The sequence below is a fragment of the Chlamydotis macqueenii genome, chromosome 18 (assembly GCF_036417535.1).
Source record: "Chlamydotis macqueenii isolate bChlMac1 chromosome 18, bChlMac1.mat, whole genome shotgun sequence".
NCBI classification, from domain to species: domain Eukaryota; kingdom Metazoa; phylum Chordata; class Aves; order Otidiformes; family Otididae; genus Chlamydotis; species Chlamydotis macqueenii.
The window spans coordinates 2,886,369-2,912,397 of NC_141573.1; the positions used below are offsets into that span (position 1 = coordinate 2,886,369).

Sequence of the window (26,029 nt, forward strand, 5' to 3'; positions counted from 1 at the left end):
AGCTCTGAGAAGCATCCTTCTGTTTTAGCGTCACGCGGCCAGGGAGGGTGGCGTTTTCTGGTGGAGGGGCTCAGGGCTGTGCTTTGACCCAAAAAGTTGCTGTTGCTGTGTGTTCCACCTCAGGCCACCTTGGTCCATCTCTGGTCCCCCACTACTGGGGACACAGAGAGAGGAAAGGACTCAGCAGTCCATGGAAAAGTATAATGAAAACTGGCAGCTCTTAGATCACCATCTTAAAAAAAACCAAACCAACCCCAAACAATTACTATTATCTGGACCCAAAGTAAAGCTGGAGCAGGGCAGTATGTTGGAGGGGTTTTCTGGCCACAGCACCTGTATCTGACTTGTTTTGGTGGTTGGGACGATGGGCTCCTTACTAGCACTCACCTTCTGCGGGTGCTTGGGAGGGATGGGGGCACTGGTGGGGACATGTGGGCAAGCACCAGCACCCTGTCTGAGCAGATCAACATCTCTCCTTAGACATCTGCCTGCCAGGGCTAGCTTTAAATAATAAATAAAAAAGGTTAAACAAAATAGAAACTCCCCACATTCAGGGAGTGAAGTGTTTCCCCTGGTATCCTGTTGCCCTGTCCCCAAGAACCCCCAGCCTGTGGGAAAGGCTGGGGACCCACAGAGAGGGAGCGGCAGTGCCGTCCTGTGGGACAGGCACAGCAGCAAGACCCTTGTCCACGCCATGATCTCCTCTGGTTCACGCAGGTGATGCTGGCGATGCAGGTACAGGTGATGCAGGCAAGGAAGATGCAGGTGGATTACGCGGGCACAGATAGAATCATAGAATCATAGAATGGTTAGGGTTGGAAGGGACCTTCCAAGGTCATCTAGTCCAACCCCCCTGCAAGGAGCAGGGACATCCCCGACTAGATCAGGTTGCTCAGAACCTCATCCAGCCTGGCCTTGAACGTTTCCAGGGATGGGGCTTCCACCACCTCTCTGGGCAACCTGTTCCAGTGTTCTACAACTCACATTGTAGAAAAATTTTTGCTAATATCCAATCTAAATCTACCCCCCTCTATTTTAAAACCATTACTCCTTGTCCTATTGCAACAGGCCCTACTGAACAGCCTCTCCCCATCTTTCTTGCAGGCCCCCTTTAGGCACTGGGAGCCGCTCTCAGGTCTCCCCGGAGCCTCCTCTTCTCCAGGCTGAACAGCCCCAACTCTCTCAGCCTGTCCTCATACAAGAGGTGTGTGTCTAGGCAATGCAGGCAGGGATGTGGGCAGGCAGGCAGAAGCAGGTGGCTGCTGCGGCTCAGTGATGGGCTGTTCCTGCCAGGAAAAGCCCCCAAAGAAGCCACCCAACGCACCCAGAGAGCCGCTTTCCATGCGGATCTCCAACCATCAGTGCCTCTGTCTAGGAGGTGGGCAGGGAGGTGTCTTTGCTTGAGATTCGCTCTCTGGGACCTCACATATCCACTTCTCCACCTAAGGGTTGTTTTTTCCCTTTGCAGGGGGAGGCTGAAAGGGGAGGAGAAGGTTTGTACACCTGAAAGATGCACTGGGGACAGCTCTTAACTTGATTCTATGTCCTGAGTTAGGACGCCTCTGAGGTCTGCCCAGCTCTGAAACATCTGAACATTATTTAAATCTTAGGGGAGTTTTTCCTGCTAGGCAGAGCAAAGGGAAGCAGATCCAGCTCCGCCAGGTTTGCAAGCCCAGCCTCTGTCCCATCTGGTTGCCAGACCCTCAGCCATGCTGCGATGGGGGAGAGGGGACAGGTGTGCTCCTCAGCTGCGCGCTCAGCCTGGAGATGCAACCAAACCCACTCCCTTTAGAAGCAGCTGTTAGTCAAGAGAAATTCATTTTAACGTTTACAATATGTTTTTTCAATCAGAAGAGCTGTTGCTATCCAGGAGGCAGTGTTTCTCTGTTCTTCCTACACCGGGGCTGGTGGCGCCAAACTTTGCAAACACAACCTTTGCCGTTGGGAGATGAGCGAGAGTCGCTGTTTGCTCCTCCGCCTTCAGCAGCGTGCCGTGATACTGCTGTTGACTTCAGCCTCTTTTGCTGCGCTGGGAAACACAACAGAGTTTGCCAGAGAAAGGATTTTTGTGTGGTTTGCTGTTGGGGTCATTTTTCTTCTCTTGGCCAAAACTCAAGAATTTCCTGAGTAACTTTTCGGAGAATCCACTCTAGCAACTCAACAACAATAAGCTCTGTTTGCTTTTTATAACATAAATAAATCTGAAGATCTGCCAAGGAGGAAGAGGGAAGGAAGCCAGGGAAAAGAGAAGTGATGGTGTGAGGAATGCTTTTTGGCAGAAGCGCCCGAATGAAAAAACAAGCGCGTGGACGAAGGAGCACCGAGAGCCGCTGCGACAATCGGCAAAAGATCCCAGGCAGGCTCAGCATCTCTGCTTTTACAGGCACACTGCAAAGGACAAGCTCTGGGTTCCTTTCAAACCTTCCCATTAAGGTAAGGCTTAAACTTTCTTCTTAAAATAAATACAAATTCTTACGTAAAAGGTATGAAAACATCCAGCAATTAATAACATCGTCAATAATGCTGGGTGAGAATAGGTGGGACACTGGGCATCTTCATAACAGGCTGAGTTAAGCTTGTGATTAAGCTTAGTGACTATTTAAAGGCAACAGAGCCTTTTTAACCTTACTTTGATATGAAATAACACAAAAATGGGGCTCAGTTTAGGGTGGAGATGAATCTCACCTTGCTTCTGTTAGGTGAAAAAAGTGATGAAGCAACTGCAATTTTAATGTCACGATTTCCTCAAGGGAGTCTAGAGATCATGAGCTGAAAGTTCAGGGTCAGTACCGATGCCCGCCTAAGGTAACCCCGCCATCGAGACCCAGACCCCGCTGAAAACCTGGGCAACTCGGGGTGCTGCACAGGGTTGGGCTGACTTGATTGGCACGTGGAGGGGAAACTAAAAATCTGGCCCTAATGTGCCTGGAATCTGAATATTCGTATGGGTCAAGTGGAGAATAATAAGGGAGGGAAAAACTATGAACGTAAATATTTGGAAGAAGATAAACTTCGTCTTGCCTGTCAGCACTGTGAGGTATCACTTCCCAAAGGGAACAGGGCAACATAAATCCTCCTCCTGTATGACAGGAAGATTTGAAAGGATTACATCTATAAATGCTCTGGTATTTCTACCTGAGACTTCACTTAGAGCAGGTGAAGATCTTGTTTGGAACATATTTTAGCTACATCCATGACAGCAGAGTAGTTTTGCTATCTGAGCATCACCCTTTTGCCTTTGGGTACTTAGTCTTTTTTGCTCATAGGAGTTATTCATTATTATTTTACTGATGTTAATATGGACATATCTCATCTGCAAACGTTACTCTGACAGCCCGCTTTGTGCCTGCTTCTCTAAGTTTCACCCACCAGTGTTAATCCAGGCTACAAATCCTTGCTGTGTTTTGACCACATTTTTTTATGGATGCTGCCACATCTTTCGGAGTAGTGCACCAACACCTGTTCATGGCTATCTGTTTCTGCCTCATTTTTCCATGAATATCCCCGACAACGACAGCTTTCTGAAGGCACTTCCAATAATTTGTTCTCTTGTAGCTCTGAGTTGCCTTCAGTCAACGCCGCTTCCTGTATGAGCTCAGCTCACACCACAGCCAGCAGTTGCTCAACACTTCTTGGTGTGAAGCCTATAGCACATTAAATTTACACGCAAAAAGATTCTGGTGATTTTAATTGACCATGTTGGTGTCATTATTTTTTTGGATATTAAGGCCACCCAAGCCAATTAGGTGGGAGCGTGTTGAGGACAGTGTGGTCTCTTGGTCCCTCACTGATGGAAGCCAAGCTGCAGGGCTGGCTTGTGCTCGACACAGGAGGTCTGAGCAGCTTCACCTCTCTGTTGTAGAAAAAAGGAAGAGAAACTATTGCTGTGCACATGTGCAAGAACTGTGTGAATAAAAGCAGTCACGGCTGTTCTGGCTTTCATTGTATTTGAAAGTAATTTAAAAAAAAGTGTTTGTAGGTCCTAACATGAAGACGCTTCAGAGAAATACGAGTGTATTCCAGCAAACTAAAACCCTCTTGTGGAAAAATGTACTTATCAAGTGGAGGATGAAGACGCAGAGCTTTCGGGTAAGCTAAAAAAACCAAAAGAAACAAGAAAAAAATGAGTAGCTAACCATTGAGAATGACCAGTCCCTGCCTGCCCCTATATCCCAATTTCTTTTTGTCAAATTAAAAGTTAAAGTACCTGAAAAGCGTGACCGGTAATGAACACTTTATGTGGCTTTATTTTTTAACTGATATTATTTCTGTCTTTTGTGTGACATAAAAGAGCCCAGATGGGCTCTTGGCAGAGTAATTTACTGAGGTGATGTGCACATATGCAAAGACCTTGTTAGTTAGTCAATAGCTAAGAAACCTGTGTGACTGTGTGACTCTTGTTTATATTTTAATCCCACAGAGATTATGCTCTTTTACTATTACATTATTAAATTCTCTTCTCCTCTCTCCCCCTTACCTAGGAGTGGGTGCTGTCTCTGCTCTTTCTTCCGCTGATGCTCTTCGTGGGCATGTCCACAATGAACTTCCGCTACCCCGAAGTGCCTTACGGCTACCTCGGGCAGTTAGACGATCCCGCCTACAATGCAACTGGGGTCACCATCGCTTTTACACCCGTCACCGCGACCACAAGGCAGATAATGAATAAAGTGGCCTTAAATTCTGTAATGACAGGTGTGCTTTGCCCTTTAAATATTTACCTTGGTCATTATTTAACCTGTCATACATGTATTGTGTTTTAGTTGTTCTCCAGTATCTTTGGTCAGCAGAGAAAATAATAGAAACATAGAATCATTCAGGTTGGAAAAGACCTTTAAGACCGTTACCCCAAATCCTCCATTCTCAAAAATATTTCTTCTATAATATTTAAACTGTTAGTGAGGTCAGTGTGCACTTCTGTAAAGCTCTGCTTTTGTAGAATAAAACTATTAACTCATTAGTTCATTCTTTTGAGGTACACTTCTCAACTGGTGAAGTATGAAGTGTGTACAGTGAGGAGAAGTGGAAAGGAGGAGTTGCAATGCTAAAAAAAAAAAAAAAAAAAGCAGAATATACAGCCAGTGGCTGAGCACACATTTCCAGACACAGAGAAACTCACTGCCGTGTTTTTCTTGCCAACCACAGGTATAAAACTAGAAGCACTGGACAACGAGAGAGCCCTGGAGGAAGCCTGGATTTTGAATGATGAAATTATAGGGGTTGTATTTAAGGACAACTTCTCCTATCATCTCAGGTTTCCTCATAAGAATGTGATTATTCCAAGTGACAACTTTGGACACATAGGTAATGCAAAACAAGAATTTATGGGTGGGTGATTGCCTGGCATAGATAGGCACCATTTTGTTTGAATAATCCACATATGTTAAGTGATTTAACAAATTGTTAATTTTTTTTCTTGGTCGGTGGGCCACTGTCCGTTTGGAGGGTTTTCCATAATACATATGCACGCTTGCCATTAGCTTTTGTAGTGAAAACCAATTGTGTTTCACTGCTCTTACCTGTGATGCCCTTAATCTTCTGTCCCTGCAGACAACTGCTACAACTTCTCGTCGCACTACTGCTCCAGCCCCAGTTACTGGTACAAGGGCTTCCTCTCCCTGCAGTCCAGCATCGATGCTGCTATTATAGAGGTAAATCGGATCCATGAACCGACGCAGGCGTCCTTTTATTTTTAAACTTGGTATAGGAAAGATAAATTGTTCTATGGCAATAGCAAGGGACAGGCTTGTCAGAAAATTCTCCAGAAAAACAAACATTTTTAAAATACTCAGCTGCCTGAGTACTAGTGGCAGCAACAGTGAGAATCTGAATGCCATTGGCAGTTCCTGCAGAAAATGACTGCTTTCAATTTAATTTTGAAGATTTGTACTTTTATTTCCCTTCAAAATGGTGATTCCTGGTAAAGGCTGGGAGCCAAGCGTGATACCACTATTTGCTTTAGAGTATTTCTCAGGTTTCACAGAAAAGGTTATTCTTGCAGGACACTGGGGTGGTATGCACACCCGCTGGATGACTTGGCTTCAAAGTAGGCAGGTCTGTTATTTCTTGTCCTTTCTTCCCAAATTGTTCCTCAAAAGTAAACCAGGGAGGGGTCATTCCACCTGTCCAGGCAGCTTTCACACCCTGGGAGGGAAACGGGACCTTGGGGAGTGAGAGACGTTTGTGTGCCTGGATCCTTACCTCTGGGTGAGATGAAGAGTTCCTCTCTCTTCGTAGACAACAAGAGGAGTCCAGCTGAGGTGCAGGCACACACAGTGAGCCCTTCCCACAGGGCTTTATTGCATCACTTGTTGATGTTTTCTGTAAAGATGCATTATGAAGAAAATCTAGGGCTGATGAATCAGAAGGTTCCTTATACAACAACATCTTGCTGTAGAAAATAATTAAATACTGAGATGTTGACCTTGAATTCCTTTAGGTTGTGGCAAATCATTCTGTTTGGGAAGAAATGAAATCCATTGCTGGTGTCCGTATGAAGTCCCGGCGCACCATCTCCTCAATTTCTTTAGAGTACAGTTATTCCATGATTACTATCGTGATGTGTTTCTCTCCCTTCATGTATTTCTTAACGATGAGTGTTGTAAAAGAAAAGAAGCTGCTCAAGGTATTGATGAAGACAATGGGGCTGCAGGATATTGCATTTTGGTGAGTTCCTTTTTGATTAAAGCATCTGTTCGCAAAAAAAAATCAGTATACTCCTGGACACTTGTGCAGTCAGTTAAGTTTTCATAAGTTTTCTTCTGTACTCTAAGCTCAAACCAGAAGGGTTGAATGTGGCAGCAATATATTCTTCTTCCTCGGGCATTTTCTCCTAAGATGGGTCCTGCTCTCTGTTCTGCAGAGGATAAGAATGAGTTGACCCTGGGAAATATTTAATAGTTTAATTTAAAATGGTTCTGCCATGCAGATGAAGTTGTAACAACAGTTCTTAATCAAACAAAAGTGTGATGCCACCTTTCTGTCCTCAGGCTCTCCTGGAGCCTGCTGTACGCCGTTTACGTGATGGTCCTCTCCTGCCTGCTGACAGCTCTCATGGTGCAGGAAGCTTTCAACCTCAGCAGCTTTCCTGCTGTCTTACTGCTGTTTTTCCTCTACGGCCTCGCATGTGTAAGTCAGGTTTAGAAGCCAAATTTTCTGCCTGCACAGTGATGTATCACTGTGTTGATGAACCCAAGCAGGGTTGCCCAGAGAGGTGGTGGAAGCCCCATCCCTGGAAACGTTCAAGGCCAGGTTGGACGGGGCTCTGAGCAACCTTATCTGGTTGGAGATGTCCCTGCTCCTTGCAGGGGAGGGTTGGACTAGATGACCTTTGAAGGTCCCTTCCAACTCTAACCGTTCTATGATTCTAAGCATTACTCCAGAGCTTTTTGTGCAGTGCTCTGGATGGTGTCTTTTGCATGGTCATAGTAGTGGAAATTAGTAGATCCTCTGAATCAGCAGCAGTGATTTGAATTACAGCCTGAAGGTGTGACAGCTAGTAGGTTGGCTACAAAAGATCTGGTTTAAAACCCAGATCAACCCACTATGAAGGACTTCAGTGTATTTTATTACATGGACCCAGCTCACCAGAGACCTGTTTGCCGGGCAAATGGAAGTGCTACTGTTAAACGTATTTATTTCCTTTTGTTTATTTCCTTTGGTGATTGAAGGAAACTTCTGTTCTTACAGATCCACCTGGTTTTCATGCTCTGCTCCCTCTTAAGGACCTCCAAACTTGCCAGTTCCATGGGGTTCCTCATCAGCTTTCTCTTTGGATGCCTGAGCCTCGTAGTGCTGATCGAAAATCTTCCAGAACCGTTGGAGTGGTTTCTCGGTCTCTTCTGTCCTTTTGCATTTAATGCTGGCATTGCAAAGGTATGGGGCATCATCTCTGCAGCTGAACCTCCCCAGCAGCTTGCTGTCCTGGGCCCTGTCCGGACAGGGACAGAGCACATTTTGTCACAGACAGCGGCAATAAAAGACCCTGCTATACACTAATGCCCCCGTCCTATTCCCCCGTTTAAAGAGCCGATGAATGCAAGGAAAACCACAGCCCCTCTCACAAATAATCTGCCATTGTGCACTTCTTAGCATCCACATGAACCCGAGGAAGTCCCAGCGTGCCCATCACCGCACACAATGGCACCATTATCTGCCGGGGCTGGACCCTGGGCAGATGGGAGTTGACTCGGGGATGTCAGCTCTTTGCCCTCCTGGTAATTCCCCTCTCACTGCAGCGACTCTTCCTGGCAACTGAAACTATGAAAATACAATTTGAGGGGTTTTTTTTCTGTGGTCATCCATCCTCTATGCCCTCTTTGGAGAATTCTGTGCAGTTTCCCACTTTTCTGTCAGTCATATCTCTACGGCTCTGAGCAATGCTTTCCAGCTCCAGTTATTTAATATTTTAGTTCCTGATATATAAATAAAAAATCTGTCTGGGGGAGGAGATTTCTGCACCGGCAGAAAAAGAAACAGAACTTACTGCTGGTTCACCATATGGTTAAATCATTCACTGTGTGAAATTATACAGTCTTTGTCGTGACTCTGTCACATTGAGGGTGCCAATATCCTGCTTCTTGAATGACTTTCTATAAAACTCTGCTTCTGGATTGTTCTGGAACATTCTGAATGAAAACAGAAGATCTCTGCCTGGAGTAAGTTTCTTTCCCTTCCTCACTAGAAAGAAAGGAAGAAGAATTGGTCAGCGCTGCAGACGGTTTCTGGGTTAACATAGTCAATTGCATCCATGGTTTGATGGCACATGCATAGTTCTCCAGCCTGAAAACTATTCTTTCTTGTCCTTTGTTTCAGATTTTCCATTTAGAAAAATACGGAGTGGGTTTCTCTTTTTCTAACCTTATGGAGGAATCGTACTTTTTATTTTTGACTTACATGATGCTGGCTTTTGACTCGGTCTTGTACATGCTATTAGCTGTGTATTTCGACAAAGTTCTGGCAGGTAGGTATGATTTACGCTTACGATCATACTTTTTTCTTCTATGCTTTTGATTTATACAGACTGAGTGTAATAGCTCTTTAAGGAAATGATGTGCTACTCCGCTGTCTGAGTCAAACAAAACAGCTTTTGGACTAAAAAAATGTACTATACCACTGAGTGACTTTTCTGTCCTGGGCACACTCTAGTAATTCCCAAATCAAAGACAACGAATTATTTAGTGTTTCTTTCTTTCTTTCTAATTATACTGCTGTTGAACTGTTTATGAGAAAATAGTGTAATAATGTGTGGGACAACATTTTAATTCATTAAGTAAAATATTGAATACGTTAGATATAGCCCTGAAGCCAACTTTCTTGTCTCATCTACCCCACCACTAAGCCCTTTTTTTAACTGGACAAAGTACCAATTTTGAGGCAACCAAGTACTTTTTAGAGCCTTCTACATGTTCAGTCTAGGGTGATGTCTTGGTTGTGGCTTTGGTTAATGACAGGTTATTTTCTTCGCTTTCCTGTCAGGCAAATACGGCATCCCAGATCCCCCTTTTTTCTGCCTGAAGCCGTCGTACTGGGTGCGGAGCAGGAAAGGCTTGACCAGGGAGGTGCCCGGAACTGCAGCGAGCCCTGAGCAGCTCCTTGGTGATGACACAGAGCCAGTGGCCCCCGAATTCATGGGGAAGAAGGCCATCAGGTTAAGATGATAAGCTGACAATGGGTAGCTTGGGTCTGATGCTCCCACAGACCACCGCTTCCGCCATCAGCTTTGTTTTGACTTACCCAGGCAGTTTGTGTGTTCATGAGGCTCTTGCAAAACACTTTAATTTACAGGATAAAATTAGAGACGAGATGCAGATGAGATAAACGGATAATTCTGACTGGTTGCTAATGGTGAAATTTGGATAAATACAGGTTTTTAAAAAAACAAGGGAGTTTGCTGTGGATTTTGTTAAATGTCCATTAGGGACAACAAGGAGAATGCGAAGGGCAGCCCTTGTAAAGCAGCCATCTGCTGCAATGGATTTGACCTTGTCTTCACAAGGCGTGGTGCTCCCCTACTCAGTGCCAGGTAGTGATGTTCTTCCCTGTGTGCCGAGCAAGTCCAACCGTGCTGAATCTCAGGGTCGCTTCCCAGTACCTCTTCCTTTTCATGCTATTTCTGTCATTTTAAATTAAGGCCCATAAAAATGAAAAAAAGGCATCAGGGAAGCATGAATCCTGAAATAACATCTTCCTTACCTTCCTTTTAGGCTCAACAATGTTAAAAAAGTGTATAAAAAGAAAGACAAGAAGACAGAAGCTTTAAGAGGTATGAAAGCTGTGATCTTGATTCCTGTTAGACATGAGGGGAAATGGTCATGCAAATATTTCAGTCAGTCAAAGAAATAAAACAACACTTGCATTGCTTGAAAAATTATGTACAATATTAATTGATGCAACTCATCACTATTTTTCTCAATTTTTATTGATTTTATATTTTTAATAAGAGTAAAGAGAAGAGATGTCTGTCTGTCCTGCTAAATACAGAACAGCTTCTTATGCCTTTAGTTCCAGGTTGGCAGAACTTTGCCCCAGTTTGCTTAATGCACTTTTGACTAATTATTAGTACTTAGTTCTTATACTTCTTGACTTGTCTTGCCTTTGACAATGAGTGGATGCAAGTCAAACTTCATTTCTTCCCAAACTTGATGTTGGTTTCATTCTAGGTTTATCTTTAAGTATTTATGAGGGTCAGATCACTGCCTTACTGGGCCACAGTGGGGCTGGAAAGACAACGCTGTTAAACATACTCGGTGGATTTACTTTGCCTTCTGAAGGTAGGATGGCAAAGGGTGAGATGGGATGGGGTGGGCTTGATTCAAAAGCTTTAAAGACCAGTCTGTTCCACCTCACCACATCTATTCTTGTAAACAGGCTCTGCAACCATATACAACTACAAGCTCTCTGAAATAGGAGATAGGGAAGAGATTCGAGAGATGGTCGGCATTTGCCCACAATCCAACACACAGTTTGAAGTCTTAACGGTGAAAGAAAACTTGAAAACTTTTGCAGAAATCAAAGGCATCAAGTCCAAAGAGGTAGAGCAAGAGGTAAGTGCGTATCCCCCTGAAACACCTCGCTGCGCAGAAACACAAGGCTGTAGGCAAACCCCGCGTTTCACTGGAGGCTCCTCTTGCACTGGGAAGCTCAAAGGGTCCTCCTGGCTGTGTCCTCTGAAAAAATGAAGCTGGTGTCCAGCTTTGACCAGGTTAGTAGGCAAGCTTGTGGGCTTGGTGCAACCACAGTGATTCCTCTGCTCAACCCAAGGAGATGAGAGGATGTACCAGACCCTGCAGTGGCTGCTTCTGCTGGTAGTGGGTCAGTGTGGGCAGGAGCTAGACCTCAGTACATGCTCTTAGAAACTGTGCCTTCAGTCCCAGACAGATCTCCTTCACGGCTAATAAAGGATGGAAGGACAACTGGTGCTGGGAATGGACATCCTTGTGCTGTTCTAGGTGCAAAACGTTTTGGAACTGCTGGATATCAGTAATGTTCAAGACACTCAAGCTGAGAAACTGAGTAGTGGGCAAAAACGGAAGTTGTCCATTGGAATAGCCATGCTTGGAAACCCCCAGGTAAAGCAGCAGGCACGGCTCTGCAATACAGAGAATATTCAGGTCCAACATAACTAAGACCTTATTCACGTACTTGGCTACAAGTTCACGCATGATTTCAGAGCTCAAAGAGCTCATAATTTTTAAAATTAATAAATGTAATAATTCAATTTTGTTAAACTCATAACCCATCTTGCTACTCTAGTTTTAAAGCAAGAAGATAATTCCCTGACCTCTGCACAATTCCCAGAATAGTTGCCGATGCATAAAAGGTGGCCTGGGTCTCTTGCCTTCAGGTCCTGAGGCTTCCAGGGCAACACCAAACCCAAAACACATGCAATCGCTCTGATGACAAGTAATGTCTGACTTCATCCTTTCTGCAGGTTCTGTTGCTGGATGAGCCGACAGCTGGGCTGGATCCTCTTTCCAGGCACCAAGTGTGGAGCCTTCTCAAGGAGCGCAGAGCTGGGCGGGTGATCCTCTTCAGTACCCAGTTCATGGACGAGGCAGATATCCTCGCAGGTAAGCGCAGGCTCAGCCCATAGCATCTCTACAAAATCACCCTGGAGCAGAAAGTCCATGTGAGGTTCAGTTGCAAAAAAAATAAATTTGAACCACTGCTCCACAATATAAATTCCTTTGGCTTTTTCTTTCTTTAGACCGCAAGGCTTTTATCTCGCATGGGAGGCTAAAGTGTGTTGGTTCTTCCCTGTTCTTGAAGAAAAAGTGGGGGATTGGCTATCATTTAAGGTATCTACTTCAGCCTCAACAGCTGGTATATGGGAACATGCAGTACGAGAAGCCACCAGAGTGACTGTAAGAGGGCAACCCTAGAGAAGATGTTGTCAAAACAGGAAAATGAAGTGAATTAATATTCAGTTAAATTAACTGAAGCATCACTTTACTCCAGAGTAAGGAATTAATTAAGAATGCTGGAGTTTTCTTGCCATCTGGTATAACAAATACAATGGGGTTTCTGTGGTTTGGTTTTGTTGGTTTTGTTTTGTTTTTTTTTAAACTAACCATCTGGTTTTTTCCACTGAACAGGATCCATGTCAATGAGTCTTGTGACTTAGAGAACGTGACATCTCTGGTTAAACAGTACATCCCCAATGTCATATTCTCTGGACACAGTCAATATGAGCTGAGATACAAACTGCCTCTAGAAAACGTGAATAAATTCCCAGGTAACTTATATTAAAATAATTGAGAATTGTCTATAGAGGAAAAATAATCACAAATGTGGAGAAAGAGGAATGAAGAGGGAGATGTCCTACAGGAGTCACTTAAGAATTTCAGAACAGCTGCATTTTGTTTTTCCCCCCAATATTAGCATTTAAGATCAAAATGTACAACAAATGCTTTTCTACTGTTGTAATGAAAAACCTTTTAGGCTAAACTAGGCTACATGTGTTACTGGGAGTTGATTTTTCTTTCTATTAAAAGAAAAGGTAGTGAGAAGAGAGAACTCCGTGCAACTGGTACTGCTCCATACCTGCAGTGGCACCATGCAGACACTCACTCACCGTGTTGGTCACATTCGGTCTGACAGCCCCACTGCCTCAGAGGATGCACAGCCTGAAATGTTGGTGCCAAACAGAAAAACATCTTCAATGAGCTATGGATCTAGTGGTCTTGTGTTCCTCCAGGCCCTTTGCACCCGGCAGCTTTCTGCTTTATCATTTTCCCCGTGACTGGAGATGCTCCAGTCAGGTTGACTCAGCTTAAACAAAGTCTGGTCTGGAGATACATGGTTATGTCTTAAACCTTGAAGGCACTTGTACTATCTCTGTCCTGCAGATCTGTTCAGTGGCCTCGACAGCTGCTCCAACCGGGGAATTATAAATTACGGAGTCAGCATGACAACCTTGGAGGACGTCTTCCTGAGACTGGAGCAAGAAGCCACAGTGGATCAAGAAGGTACAACCATGACTGCAAATACACAATCCCCAGCCAAAGAGAAGGGCTGCTTTGCAATAACCCCTGGGCATGCCTCCAACAGTTGATTACTGGGTGGCTCTTAATTTTTCACACATTACAATGCGGAAGCTGGTCTCAGACAAAAATGAGCACATGGAAAATTCTCTGCAGATGAACACGTCCTTGGGCAGGAGTGGGCAGATGCAGGACCACGATGCCCCGATGAGATGGACCCAGGCTCCCTGCTGCTCTCGGACACTGGGAAGGCGACAGTCAGCGGCTTGGGTCTCTGGAGACAGCAGGTCACTGCCATGGCATGGCTGCACTTCCTGAAGCTTAAGAGTTCAGTGAAAAGACTGTGGTCGATGTAAGTACCAAAGTGGTTCTCTCCTGCAGATCTGGATCTGGGCACGGTCACAGCAGGGGGGACAATTGTTACACCCCTGTTTTGATGAACATTTGGATTAATTTGACATTAAGTTCTGGCTATGATCTTCATGATCTGCACTCAGAGGAAAGGAAAGCGTCTGCCTTTCCAGTGCCAGCAAGATAAAATCTCCCTTTCGTGCATTTTCATTTCTGTACTGAACGATTTACGCAAGGGAAACTCATTTTCTTTCTGAAGAAAAGAATAATTTAGAAACACTTTTATTTCAGTTGGAGAAGGAAGTTTTAAAATAAACTAGTGTGTACAGAGAGAGGAGGGGGAAATACTGCTTTCAGACTTCCTCTTTAATTTTTAAAAATTTCTCTCATGTTGCCAGCATCTGAACCCATTTGACCCCATTGTTCTTCAGTCTGGCACACTGGCATTTCTTGGTGGGGCACAAGAAACAAAAGGGAGGTGCTGATTTGTGAAAAACTTGTATCATAAGGAAGTCTGAAAGGCATTTCATGCCCTGGAAAGCTGAGCACTCCAGATCTGAGGTCCTCTCCCTGCTAAGTTTTGAGTGCGTTTGTGAATGATCAAGGTTTGAGATTTCTGGAAATAAAATTGCCAAATATTTTTAACAGGAAAAGCATTGGGTAGCCTGAATATAGTGCACTATTCCAAATAAGCAAATATGTTCTGCTGAGTATCTGTTTTCAGAGTGTTGTTTTTTTTTTTTCTTTTTTAATCTAGTTTGATGCTCGGTGTGGTTTTTCTGCTTCCTCTCGTTTTGCAACTGTCCCTGATTGCTGCCTGGCAGAGCCGGAATGCTTGGGAGCTCTCATCTACACGGTACTTCTTGCCCCTTGGGAGGAGGGCTCACTCGGAGATGACCAGTCTCCTGGTCCACAACAACACGGGTGAGGACAAGGAGCCTTTCGTCATCCCTTCCTGTTCTGGGGCTTTTTGCTGTTGCAAAGCAAAAAAAAAATGTAGAAGAGCAGATGGTTGTAGGATGGAGGACATCTAAGGAGTGATGAAAGTTTTGGAGACAGACAAGCAAGGGAACTGCCATTTTTAAGGGGTTGTGAATGAAGCCTACTTTGGCTTCAGCAGCTGGGGAGATCCTGATGCACTGATGTGAAAAGGGATATTAGAGCAGATGGGATTAGAAGGGACCAGTTCTTTGCCTGTCCCAAATCCAGACCTCTATCCAAACAATTTCTGCATTTTCAGAGCGTAGGATTCTCAAACCAGGCACCATACTCCAGGAAGGGCTCACTAATGCTGAGTCAAATTCATGGTCTGCTTCCAGAGTCTGACCTTCAGCATTCCTATGAGTGGATGCTGTTTCATGTTATTTGGTTTTATGCTATGCTGGCTTCATCAGACCATTACAAAGGAAAATACCTTTTGAAGCAACTTGGTAAAGGCAAGGGGAAAAAAAAAAGACAATGCAAAAATTCAGTCAGTGAGGCTGAAATCCATTAATTTCACAGAAATTAAAGTGCAACAATCCACCACATATGTGCAGTCTGACATCCACAGTTGTTTCTCTGTTTTTGTTTGGTGGACATGGATTTAAAAAAAAAACAAACCCAAACCATCCAAGACTGTCTTGTTTTTCAGTGTTATGATTCCTCTGCTTTTGGTTTTCACACCAGGCACAGGCATTGAAGATTTCATCCACTCACTTGAGAGCCAAGATCTCACAGTGGAAATAACAAGTGAGGAAAACATCACAGAAGAGCTAAAACACAATGGGGCTATAAAAGTGTCTCGCAAAGGTCAGGTGAGGATTTATTTTTTTTCTTCTCCTCCCATTTCTTCCCAACAATTGAATAATTAAGCAAGATGCCTCCATCAGCTCTACCTGTAGGATGGTCCTATTGAATAAGGCCCACAGGTACAAAGACTCAAAAGTGTTTTAGCCAGTAAACTACATGCTAGAAGAGATCTTATTTCCCTCAACCTCAAACTCAACATTTTTGTAGCACAGCTATATAAACTTCCAATACGTCATGGTTTGTTTTTTAGCAAACAAGGCACAAACAAAATTATTTCACGCCTGGGTTGTCCCGTTATGTTCCTTTTCTACTGCAGATAAGAAAAGCCAAGTTTTCATCTTGTTTTCTTGCTCTTTGAAGAGCTACAGGTTTACCGTGTTATGCCACATGGAGGTCATCAACTGCTTCCCAGTGCTTGTGAATGTCATTAGCAACGCTCTGCTGAGAGCCCTCAATTCCACCGTGCACATTCGGATCTGGAGTAATCCATTTTCCTCTGTAAGTGTTAGAGCCCGGCAACCAGGAGGTGTCAAGAATAGTTCTTAAATCTGCTTAAGGTCTTAATAAGCCATCAAGTTTTAATTGGAAGCCATATGGGGCTTTCCGTACCTGTAAACCCATCTTCCTCGGTGGTAGCTCTGGAACCATCGTGTTTGACTTCAGCAAAACCAAAGTTAATTTTTCCCTTGTGGGTCTCAAGGACTGCTGAATAGAGAAGGTGGCTGTGAGAGTTTCTTCAGGTGGTTCCTTAGTTTCTATGGAACTTTATTCTAGCTGTGACCCATCAATTGACAGAAGAGCTAGCTCACCACAGCTCTGGGATAGAGGAGTGGGACCTGCACCACCCACCTCTCCTCACCAGTGGCAAGCACTTTGCAGGGCTACGGTTTGGGGAAAACCTTTCTCCTGCCAATATTTGGTTTCATACCCCACTTTGTGTTCATACACTTCAGGAGAAATGCGATAAGATGAATTGTGGCACCTAGCCACTACATTGTGGATGTTTTCTACAAATGCTTTGCTCTTCTTTTTCAGACAGATGATCCACTATTCTGGAATTATTTTCTTTCTTTTTACCTATATTATACGGTGTTCTTATTCCCTGGTTTTCTTCCTCACTTTGCAATGGGCTACGTGCAGGATTACAAGGTAAATTCCTTGAAATGGAGCAGAATTGGGGTGGGCAGAAGGGACTACAACTGCATTGCCACAAGGATGTTGGAATATGATGGACAGCTTGAGGCATTTTTCTCTGTATTGCCATGAGCAGCTTTGCAGCCAGCACAAAATGCTAAAAGACAAAAAAAAAAAGAGGTGAAATTTTACCCCAGTATCGCAATGGTAACAGCTTTTTGATACCGTTTAATTTCCTGGAGCTGTTCCCATGGGTGCAGTTGGCCAAACAGGCACCAACAATAAATTACCCTTTGCATTGTGCCTTCCCAGGTGGGGGCTCATGCCCAGCTGTGGATCTCGGGGCTCTTTCCCTCGGCATACTGGTGCGGCCAGGCACTGGTGGACATCCCGCTGTGCTGGCTCCTTCTCTTCTCGATGTTGGGGCTTCAGTTCACAATGAACAACAAGATTTGCTGGAGCATCAACAGCACCTTCTTGCTGGTAGGTCTCGTTCTGGTGATCACTGGTTTGCTAGGGTGGGATTGACGTCACGTTTTGAGCACAGGTGGGTAGCTGAGACACCGTGGGTGCAGGCAGTGCTGGCACACCTCTGGGTCCCTGGGTGCTTACTGTTTCATCTCCTATCGCCTGGGTTTCCCCAGCTGGAAATAAAAAGCAATAAATCTTGCCGTGATAAACCCCTTTACACTTAGCAGTAAAATTGTGGTAATTTCTGAATGTCCTAATCTTAATGTAGGATTACATAAACTGAACCACATTGCTATATATAGGTTTCTGGTTGTTTAGATTACATTACTCAATTTTTTACAATGAAAGCTTCTTTTTTTTTTTTTTTTTCTGTAGATCATGGGTGGTTTTGGTTATGGAATTTCTCTCATTCTCTTCATCTATTTGATCTCCTTCATCTTTTGCAAAGGAAGGAAATATGATCTTTGGTCTTTTATCCTGATAGTGGTAAGCATACAGCTAGATTATGTGCTGTAGGCTTTACAGAAATGTATTTTGAGATCTTAAGGATGAAGTAGAGGTCAAAAGACCGAGTATAGATGTAGAACATAAGTACAGACATGTGGTTTATAGCAGTTAATTCTATATTAAATTTGTGTCACCATGTTCTGTTTCCACAATCCTGCTGTGGCTTGGGGAAAATCTTGGATCTACATTGAGCTGGTGCAGGAACAGAGGCAAGAAAGTTATTTATTGCTCTGCTTGACACCTCACATCCAAGAGATGTAAGGTATTAAGAAATGAGCCATCAGGTTAGATGCAGGTAGCCTGAGCCTGACCTGGAAGGAGATGGGTTATTTGACATGAGCCGGGATGGGAAAGAACAAAACGGGATCCCACATTTCGTTGTTCTGCCTGAAGCAGCCCTGTGCCTGGGAAGAAGTTTCCCTGGCTGATCCAAACCAGTAGCCCACCCTCAGGTAGACACAGCTGAGAACCTCCTTGAGCCCTCACTGTTTCTCATCTTTATATTTCTTGTCCACTTTTAGAAATTCAGCAGGGAACTGAAAAGGTAGACCCACACATTTTTTAAGACCAGTGAGGACCATAAGCCTTCCCATCAGCTAAGTCACCCTCTTGTTTTATTTTTAGGTACCCTTTGTTTCTCATATCATCGGCAAAGTCGTGGATTTCTTAATCAATAGCAGTGTCTCGCTCTACGTTCTGTCTCTCCTGATTCCCATGTACCCACTGCTGGTTCTAATAACCAACTGCGAGGAAGTAAGTGGTGGCACTGGGCGGGAAGAGGCACCCCACAATAACCACAGCTCTGCGTCCTTGTGAGCAAAGCCTGGTGACAACCGCACCCTGCAGTCTGGGAAGGCTCATTAGTTTCCTCTTGTGAGTGGGATTTTCCAAATGGCCAGAGCGCATCTTCAGATGACCATTTTGGATCAGATCTAATTTTCCCAGCTGTTCATTAGGGCTAGGGGCTACTTTTCCTGCAGTTGAGCTGTGACTGTAGATTAGGTAAGCACTCTTAATTCTTTCCATGCAGTCAAGCAGCTTGGCTTGGACAATCATAAGAGAAAATTTGAAGTTATGCATCTGACTTTGTGTGGAAACCGAGTGAGAATTAAGAATGCTCACAAGGCACTTCATTCCGTGTCAGCTGAGGGTGATCGTGGAAAATCAGCTAAGAATTTAACAAAACCCTCCAACTGTGTGCCAGACCAGTTATGAGCCATAAATTACCTAGGAGTGAAGTACAAATAGAAGAGACTCCTCCTCTGTCCTGTCCCACTCACCTCCACCTCCCCTCCACTGAGGCCCCAAAAGAGAGGAGACCAGATGTTCCCTGCGACAGACCATTACCCCCTGAAGCGGTGTCTGGTACACGTACTGAGTGCCATGACATTTTCTGGTGCAGGACTGGGGTGCCCAAAGTCAAACATCTGTATTTTTTCATCCGTATGGTGAATATTTTGGGTAAATCAGAAGGTTTTGTACATTTTTAAAGTATTTGTTATTTGCTCTTAAACTTTGCGAAGTTAGCCAGCATTATACTGAAGAATTACAGGTCTTCACTGTGCGTTTTTTCTTATTCTTACAGCATTTTCTAGAAGACACAGAGGCAGTTGGTGTGACTTTAAGCCATGATGTACTAATAGCTGTCTTTGCAGTAAGAAAACATTTAACATTACTTTTATTTAGGGATGTGTGTCTCCTAAACCCTGTCCTGAGCTGTGAGGAAGCAGGCAAGAGCTCTGAGCTCATTTCACGCAGAAGTAGGGTTTCAGTGGGGCCGGATGACAGATTACCCCCCTGTGCAAAAACAACCTTGCTCCTTTGAAGGGGAAGAAAAAAAATGAAGTAAATCCAGATCACTCAGTACTGCTCTGTTACTTTATGAATTGGTATTTTCTGCAGTATTGGTAAGTGACAGTAGAGTTCATAGCCTTCAGGATTACCCTGAGTTTAGATATTAATTAACTTTATTTTCGCATACTGTGTTTTTCCCCCCACGTATTTTTTAACACTGCCACCATCTCTTCATTTTCAGCTGTAGGAGGACGAAAGGCAAGACTATTAATGAGGGAAACTCTTTTTTTTTTTTTCAGCCTTATATCCATTCTGTGGTTTTCATTTTTCTTCTTCGATATTTGGAGATAAAACACAGAAGAGCAGTTCTGAGAATGGACCCAATATTTAGGTTTGTATAAACACACATGCACCACAGACACGTGCAACATCTAAGCTCCTACCACATTGCTTTTTCTTGAAGACAGCATTTTGGTCAGACATCGTTGCCTTTGTGTCCCTATTTTTAAATATTCTTTTTTAATACTGATGATTTTTTATAACTAAAACATCCCCTTAAATACTACGATGCTATGATAATATAAAACAGCTCTCAGGCTTGTTAGTACCTCCACGTGGTGTTGCCTGTGCTGTGTGGATGTACCAGCCTGGTTCTTCGTACAACATAGAAAGATTGTAAATATTTTATTTAAAAAAAAAAATTAAAATACAAGAAACATTGAACGAGAGGGACATTCACTCTTGGTCTGTCCAAAATGCGTTAGTGGAGAACAAGGGTAAAGAAGGAAATGCTAAGACGAATCTGGTGGGTTTGTAGGATTTCCCCAAGAAGAGAAAGCAGCCACCAGCACCTCGAGGAGCTCGGAGAGGAAGATGAAGACGTTAAAGCTGAAAGAGCAGCAGTGAGAAATGCCATGGTGGCTCCAAGTCAGGAGGAGGTACAGCTAAGTGTTGCCCTTCTCTTTTTACACCATTAAGAAGCCCACTGGTAAAAAAAAAAAAACCACCAAGTCTCAATAAGCTCAGGCCAGTGCTCTGGCTGTGTTATTCTCACTGGGAAAATCAAACTCCCAAACATACAGTGTGAGTCCCACCAGGACAGAGAAAAAAAGCTGTTAAGAGGAACGTGGGCAATGAAGTGTCCTACTGCACCTCATATTCTCAGTGAACTATAAACAAATTCAAAGATCTTTAGAAGGCTTTCTACCTTTTTAAATGAAAAAATATTACAGAGGGATTAATGCTTTCCGATATAATAGACCAATCTTTCTTCCTCCTTGCTTTCAGAAATCAATTGTTGTTGTCAGCAATCTGTGCAAGGAATATAAAATAAAGCAAGCTGGTTCAGTTTTTAAGAAGAAGAAGAAAATGGTGACCAAAAATGTTTCCTTTTGTGTTAAAAAAGGTGAGAACTGGAACTGTTCACCTAGACCTGGACCCCCGATTATACCCAGGGAGTGAATTCTCTGCAGATTCTCAGTATCTGAGCCAAGAACATAAAGGTCACATATGTTTCCTCTGCAGTTAAGGCATGTTCTGTCTCTGGCTGATGTGTTAGTGAACGATGTGATGTGGATGCATCCTATTAATTACCTTTGACTTTCTGTTATCTAAAATAACGTAGCCCCCTCTCTCCACGATCCACTTCAGCTGTGGCTTCTGAGAGACCTGGGAGCAATGCTCAGACTCACAGCATCAGTTAAAGTTGAAACGTTATGGGCTGTCAGAGCATGTATTTATGCTGTTTATTTTTACTTTGAGCTCCCTGGTCCAGTGGAAGGCATCACTGCCCAGGGCAGGGGAGTTGGAACGAAACGATCTTCAAGGTTCCTTCCAACCCAAACCACTCTGTGGTTCTATGCTTTTACATGACCATTGATGTTAGCATGCTCTCTTTTATATTTTTTTTCTCTTGTGGGACTGTTCCTGATATATTTGTTGAATGGGGAGAATTACTAATGAATTATATGTATTTATTCCAGGTGAAGTATTAGGACTTCTGGGGCCCAACGGAGCTGGTAAAAGCACAACAATCAAAATGATAACTGGAGAGACGACACTAACTGCTGGGCAGGTAGGAGGTGTCTGGAGAAAAGGGATAGATCCGTGATAAAAGTGCAAGTGCAAAACTTGCATCTAAACTAAGCTGTAACTTTTTTTTTCGAAGCATTATTAGTGATCAAGGTTTTAACTGAATTCACTGTGCTGTTAAATTAAATATTGTGTTAATAAAAAATACTGTGAGCTACATCTAACTGCAAAAAGCAGTTGCATCTACTCTAATTGGCCATGTTTACATTTAGAAACCATGTAAGTGAGGGTTGCAAAATCACTCGCTTGCTCTTTGGGTTTCCCTGCCTAAACTGCAGTGAAGCCCATTGTCTTCCTCTGAACCCTACCCTTGTATCTGAGCGAGGCTATTTCAGAGCGAAACGATTGGCCTGGTTGTGCAGGTGCTGATGAAGAGGAGAGATGAAGCAACCTCTCACCTCCAGGACCACGAGCCCGTCTTCCTGGGGTACTGCCCGCAGGAGGACCCGTTCTGGCCGGACCTCACCGTGCACGAGCACCTGCGGGTCTACGCGGCTGTGAAAGGGGTGTGCAAGGAGGATACGGCTGCTGCTGTCAACCGGTACGGATGGAGGGTTGTGTTTTATCCCGTAGTCCTGGGGTACGAGGAGGGGACCAGAAAGCCAACGTTGACTGTGAGCCAGAGACAACCTTGAAATAAACTCAGGAAATGGAGCTGCAAAAGTGGTTTTGTGCTAAATGCTCTGATTAAGCGAGTGGGTTAAGAAAATCTCCAATTTACCTAAGTGCACTTAGTGGGGATAAAGTTACCGCTAATGTCCTTTTAAGTATTTTATCTTCAGGAAGCATTTCTAAAATCTCTGATGTTATAGTTCGGCACTACAAGAAAGGGTGCTGAAGTACTGCCTGCTCAGCTGACACCAGCAAGGTGGAATTGATTTATAATACTGTTGACATTAATGACTGGATTAGAAATGAGCTTGTGGCTTATTCGGCACACTTTTCTTCAGATGTTCACTCACATTTTAATATCACAATAAATGTTTGATGAAAACAAGCAGGAGTCAAGAGTAAGGGGAAGAAAGTTGCTTTTTCTTATCATGTCAGGAATCCTTGATGACTGTATTGAGTTGGGAATAACAAAAATGTTCTTTTTCTGCTTGTTCCCTTTCCCCACAGAATAGTGAATGCTCTGCAGCTTCAAGACTATTTAAAAAAGAAAACCAGGAAATTATCTGCTGGGATAGCCAGAAAGGTGTGTTTTATTTTACCTGTAATGAGCACTGCAATGCTTATAGCATAAAGCAAAAATCCTCAGAGAGCATCGCGTTGTCTCCTGTGGTGGGGAGATGGAAAGTAGCCTTTTCCAAAAACCACATTTCCTACCAGTCAGGAGGAAATGAAGTGATGTTGTCTGCAACTCTTTGTGGACGGAGGGCCAGGGAATGAAAAAGAATTTACTCAAGCCCCTTTCCCTGTCGTAGCTGTGCTTTGCTATGTGCATGCTGGGCAACCCCGCGGTCCTGCTCCTGGATGAGCCATCGACCTGCGTGGACCTCCGTGGGCAGCGCTGCATCTGGTGAGTAGGACCTCAGGCGCGGTGCCACCGCGGCGGTAAAGGAATTGGAAGCCAAGAGTAGAAACCTAAGGCTAGGTAAGGAGTGTTTTGCCCCATCTGCATTTAGTACTGCTGATCATGTACCAATGGTTTTACTGGAAACTCTGTTTTCCTGGTTCTCTCTAGCTAAAGCATGAGGAAGGAGAGAGAAAAAGCCTTTAGCTGTGAATCCATCCTTTTTGCAACCTTTAAGACAGCCACGCATGGGATTTGGAAGAACCCATAAATGGACCTGAGTCAAAAAATATTCTTTTTGTCATTATTCCATTAGCATGTGCACATCACTCTAAAGTTGCTGGATGTAAAGTTTTTACACTTGTTTTAGGGGAGAGGCATTTGGAGGGACAAAGGTATAAGAAAGTGCCTGATATTTCCGGGGAGTGTTAGCTTTTTTCTTTTTTCTTCCTCTGATCCTCAGGAAGATGATTCATGCTGCCTTGAAAACCAAGGGGACGGGAGCCATCCTGACGACGCACTACATGGAGGAGGCTGAGGCGGTGTGCGACCGCGTGGCCATCATGGTGTCCGGGCAGCTACGGTGGGCAGCAGGACAGCCAGCACGCGGCTTGGCTGAGAAACAGCCCATGGGACTTCTCCAGCCTCACCTACCTGAGCCCATCACCATGGGCTTTATGAAGTGCTCTCCGTGGTTTCACCAATGGTGCAATTTGGGAAGGAGCAGATGGTGGGACACCAGTGGTTTCACACTGATTTTTTTTTTTTTCTCTCCCTCTCTTACAGGTGCATTGGCTCCATTCAGTACCTGAAGAACAAGTTTGGCAAAGGCTATCTACTGGAAATTAAGGTCAAGGATCCAGAGCACACTGATCTTCTCCATGCTGAGATTTTGAGGATTTTCCCAGGTGCAGCCCGTCAGGAGCGGTAAGTATAAAATATGGAACGAACGATGGTTTCAACACTACCTCATCCCTAAAAATCTGCCCAGTGTGACGGCCAGACACAGGATCTCAGCTGGAGATGGATTAACACCTCTGAGTCCCTGTATGGGGATCTGATTTGATAATGTCACCACATCCAACCCTGCTGTGATCCCTGCAGCAAAATGTCCATACCTCCAGCTCATAGCGTGACATAAAGTTTTGATTCCAGAACCTCAATACAGAGCAAGAATCGCCTTTTCTTCTTTTTCTTCAAGGTTGCCCTCTTTGCTAGTCTACAAGGTTCCCATGGAAGATGCACTGCCCCTGTCTCAGTCTTTCTCCAAGCTGGAGGAAGGTAAGAGCAAAAGTAGATGTCTTTTTGAAAAGGCGGAACACAGACTGCTGATTTTCTACTCTTTCCTTTTCTCCACAGCCAAACGAAACTTCAACCTCGAGGAGTACAGCTTCTCTTTGAACACTTTGTCTCAGGCAGGTGATTTCAAAGCTAGACATGCTGTAAAGGCGTGAGCAGGAACAAAAGCCACAGCAAGACCTGGGCCAGCGCTGTGGCAGAAGGCTGTTCTGCCAAAAAACTACCTGGGGGTGGTGGGCGAGGGGTCCTCTACTAGGAAAGTGGTGAAAATGGGTTTGTTTTTTTTTCACTGCTGGGATTTAACATGGTGGGGAACAAGCCTAGGCAAAGTGTTGCTGCCTGTGTCCACTCACCTGAGAGGGGCACATGGCACATCCAAGGGATGGATGCCTTTGGCAGATGGTCATGCCCAGCCTCTGTGGTTGCTCTTGGAGCAGCAGGTTATTGCTGCTTGCACGAGGCTGATGGCAAAGATGAGGAATGTTTATGTCAACCCATTGATGGGCAAAACCTACTCTACAGTACACCTATGGGCAGCTGGTGCCTCTCAGGAGGTTACACCAGAGAGCATAGGAGTGTACTACTGTGTAGATGCTTCTCACATAAAGCTACTTCACATTCCTCTCATAGGGCTTGCAGAGCTGTACCTCCTGTGAAGAAGCATCGCAGTGTCTAATGAAAGTCAGAGACATAATCCGAGTTTTATCTTGCCTATTTCAGGTGTTTTTGGAACTCTGCCGAGAGCAGGAAAAGGATAATTTTGATCTGACGTTGGATGGGACTTTTGAATGGAAACAACTTCAGCAGGAGGACTGTTGAAGATCTAAGATGCTCGTTTATGCGTCACTCAGTACGAACCGAAGTGAAGTGACGCTGCACATATTTACTACAATTATCAGCTCTGCCTTTCCAGTAAGCCTTGACTGAGGGCTCCTCTCCAGTGCAGAAGACATTTCACCTGGACTCTGCAGGTGTCTACGCTGAGCCCTACCCCAAGTTGCGTTTCCAATGGCTGGTGGATGGAATAGTGCCCGCACTGGTGAGAGCTCTTGCCGAGCAGAGCTGCGTGCAGCACAGGGACAGAAAGGTTTGCAGAAAGAAGGGTCATAACCCATCTCTGGGGATCGAGGCTCTGTTCTGCTGTGTGGATCTGGGTGCACCAGGGGATCTGGACATGCTGCCGACCTTCTGGGCTCTTCTCCCACCAATGTGTGGGACTATTTGCCTACTACGCGTTTAAATATATCTGACCAAAATTTACACTCTATTTTTTATACCCATCCAATAAATGTCTCTATAGAAACCGCGGTTACGCCCTTATATGTCGTCATTGCTGTGGACCATCAGGAAGAGCTGAGCAGCTCAAACTCCTCCTGAGGACAGAGGTGGCTGCAGAGAGCCCAGGGCCAGGTGGTTGTAGTCCCTCATGCTCACTGTCTCCAGCAGCCTGGCTCAAGGAGCACACTCACCCCTGCCCTCCCTTCGTGCTGGGGCGAGTCGTCATCACTCCTCATTCTGGGAACCAGCCTGGGCTGTTCAGCCTGGAGAATTGGAGACTCCCGGGAGACCTTATGGTGCCCTTCCAGTACCTCAAGGG

At 44.5% G+C, this 26,029-nt stretch overlaps 1 protein-coding gene across 2 annotated transcripts; it reads left to right on the top strand.

Annotated features, from left to right (window-relative positions):
• The first annotated feature begins 2,093 nt into the window (after positions 1-2,093).
• On the top strand, positions 2,094-25,740 carry LOC104481105 (ATP-binding cassette sub-family A member 10-like). Of its 2 annotated transcripts, XM_086762198.1 has the most exons (39): positions 2,096-2,433; positions 3,980-4,089; positions 4,482-4,692; positions 5,143-5,301; positions 5,548-5,648; positions 6,437-6,663; positions 6,987-7,125; positions 7,687-7,872; positions 8,812-8,959; positions 9,475-9,646; positions 10,203-10,261; positions 10,659-10,769; positions 10,867-11,042; positions 11,448-11,567; positions 11,930-12,068; positions 12,206-12,296; positions 12,594-12,733; positions 13,347-13,466; positions 13,638-13,833; positions 14,590-14,756; positions 15,501-15,628; positions 15,984-16,121; positions 16,659-16,772; positions 17,070-17,240; positions 17,604-17,714; positions 18,360-18,488; positions 19,321-19,389; positions 19,829-19,920; positions 20,347-20,467; positions 20,817-20,934; positions 21,512-21,603; positions 21,983-22,161; positions 22,740-22,815; positions 23,045-23,139; positions 23,597-23,716; positions 23,920-24,060; positions 24,335-24,414; positions 24,493-24,548; positions 25,153-25,740. In XM_086762198.1, the coding sequence occupies exons 2-39, from the start codon at positions 3,988-3,990 to the stop codon at positions 25,249-25,251; spliced, it is 4,893 nt and encodes a 1,630-aa protein (XP_086618324.1). In that variant the 5' UTR covers positions 2,096-2,433; positions 3,980-3,987; the 3' UTR covers positions 25,252-25,740. The 2 variants fall into 2 exon arrangements, 1 of the variants encoding a protein (XP_086618324.1); XR_015260544.1 differs by lacking the exons at positions 23,920-24,060; positions 24,335-24,414; positions 24,493-24,548; positions 25,153-25,740 and having other exon boundaries at positions 2,094-2,433; positions 23,045-23,214; positions 23,601-23,725.
• The last annotated feature ends 289 nt before the right edge of the window (positions 25,741-26,029 follow it).

Excerpts from the sequence above, each read along its gene's own strand:
- LOC104481105 (XM_086762198.1), top strand. The coding sequence starts at position 3,988 with ATGAAGACGCTTCAGAGAAATACGAGTGTATTCCAGCAAACTAAAACC. Across the intron at positions 7,873-8,811 it reads TTAATGCTGGCATTGCAAAG|ATTTTCCATTTAGAAAAATA; the intron begins GTATGGGGCATC and ends CCTTTGTTTCAG. Across the intron at positions 19,921-20,346 it reads AGAATGGACCCAATATTTAG|GATTTCCCCAAGAAGAGAAA; the intron begins GTTTGTATAAAC and ends GTGGGTTTGTAG.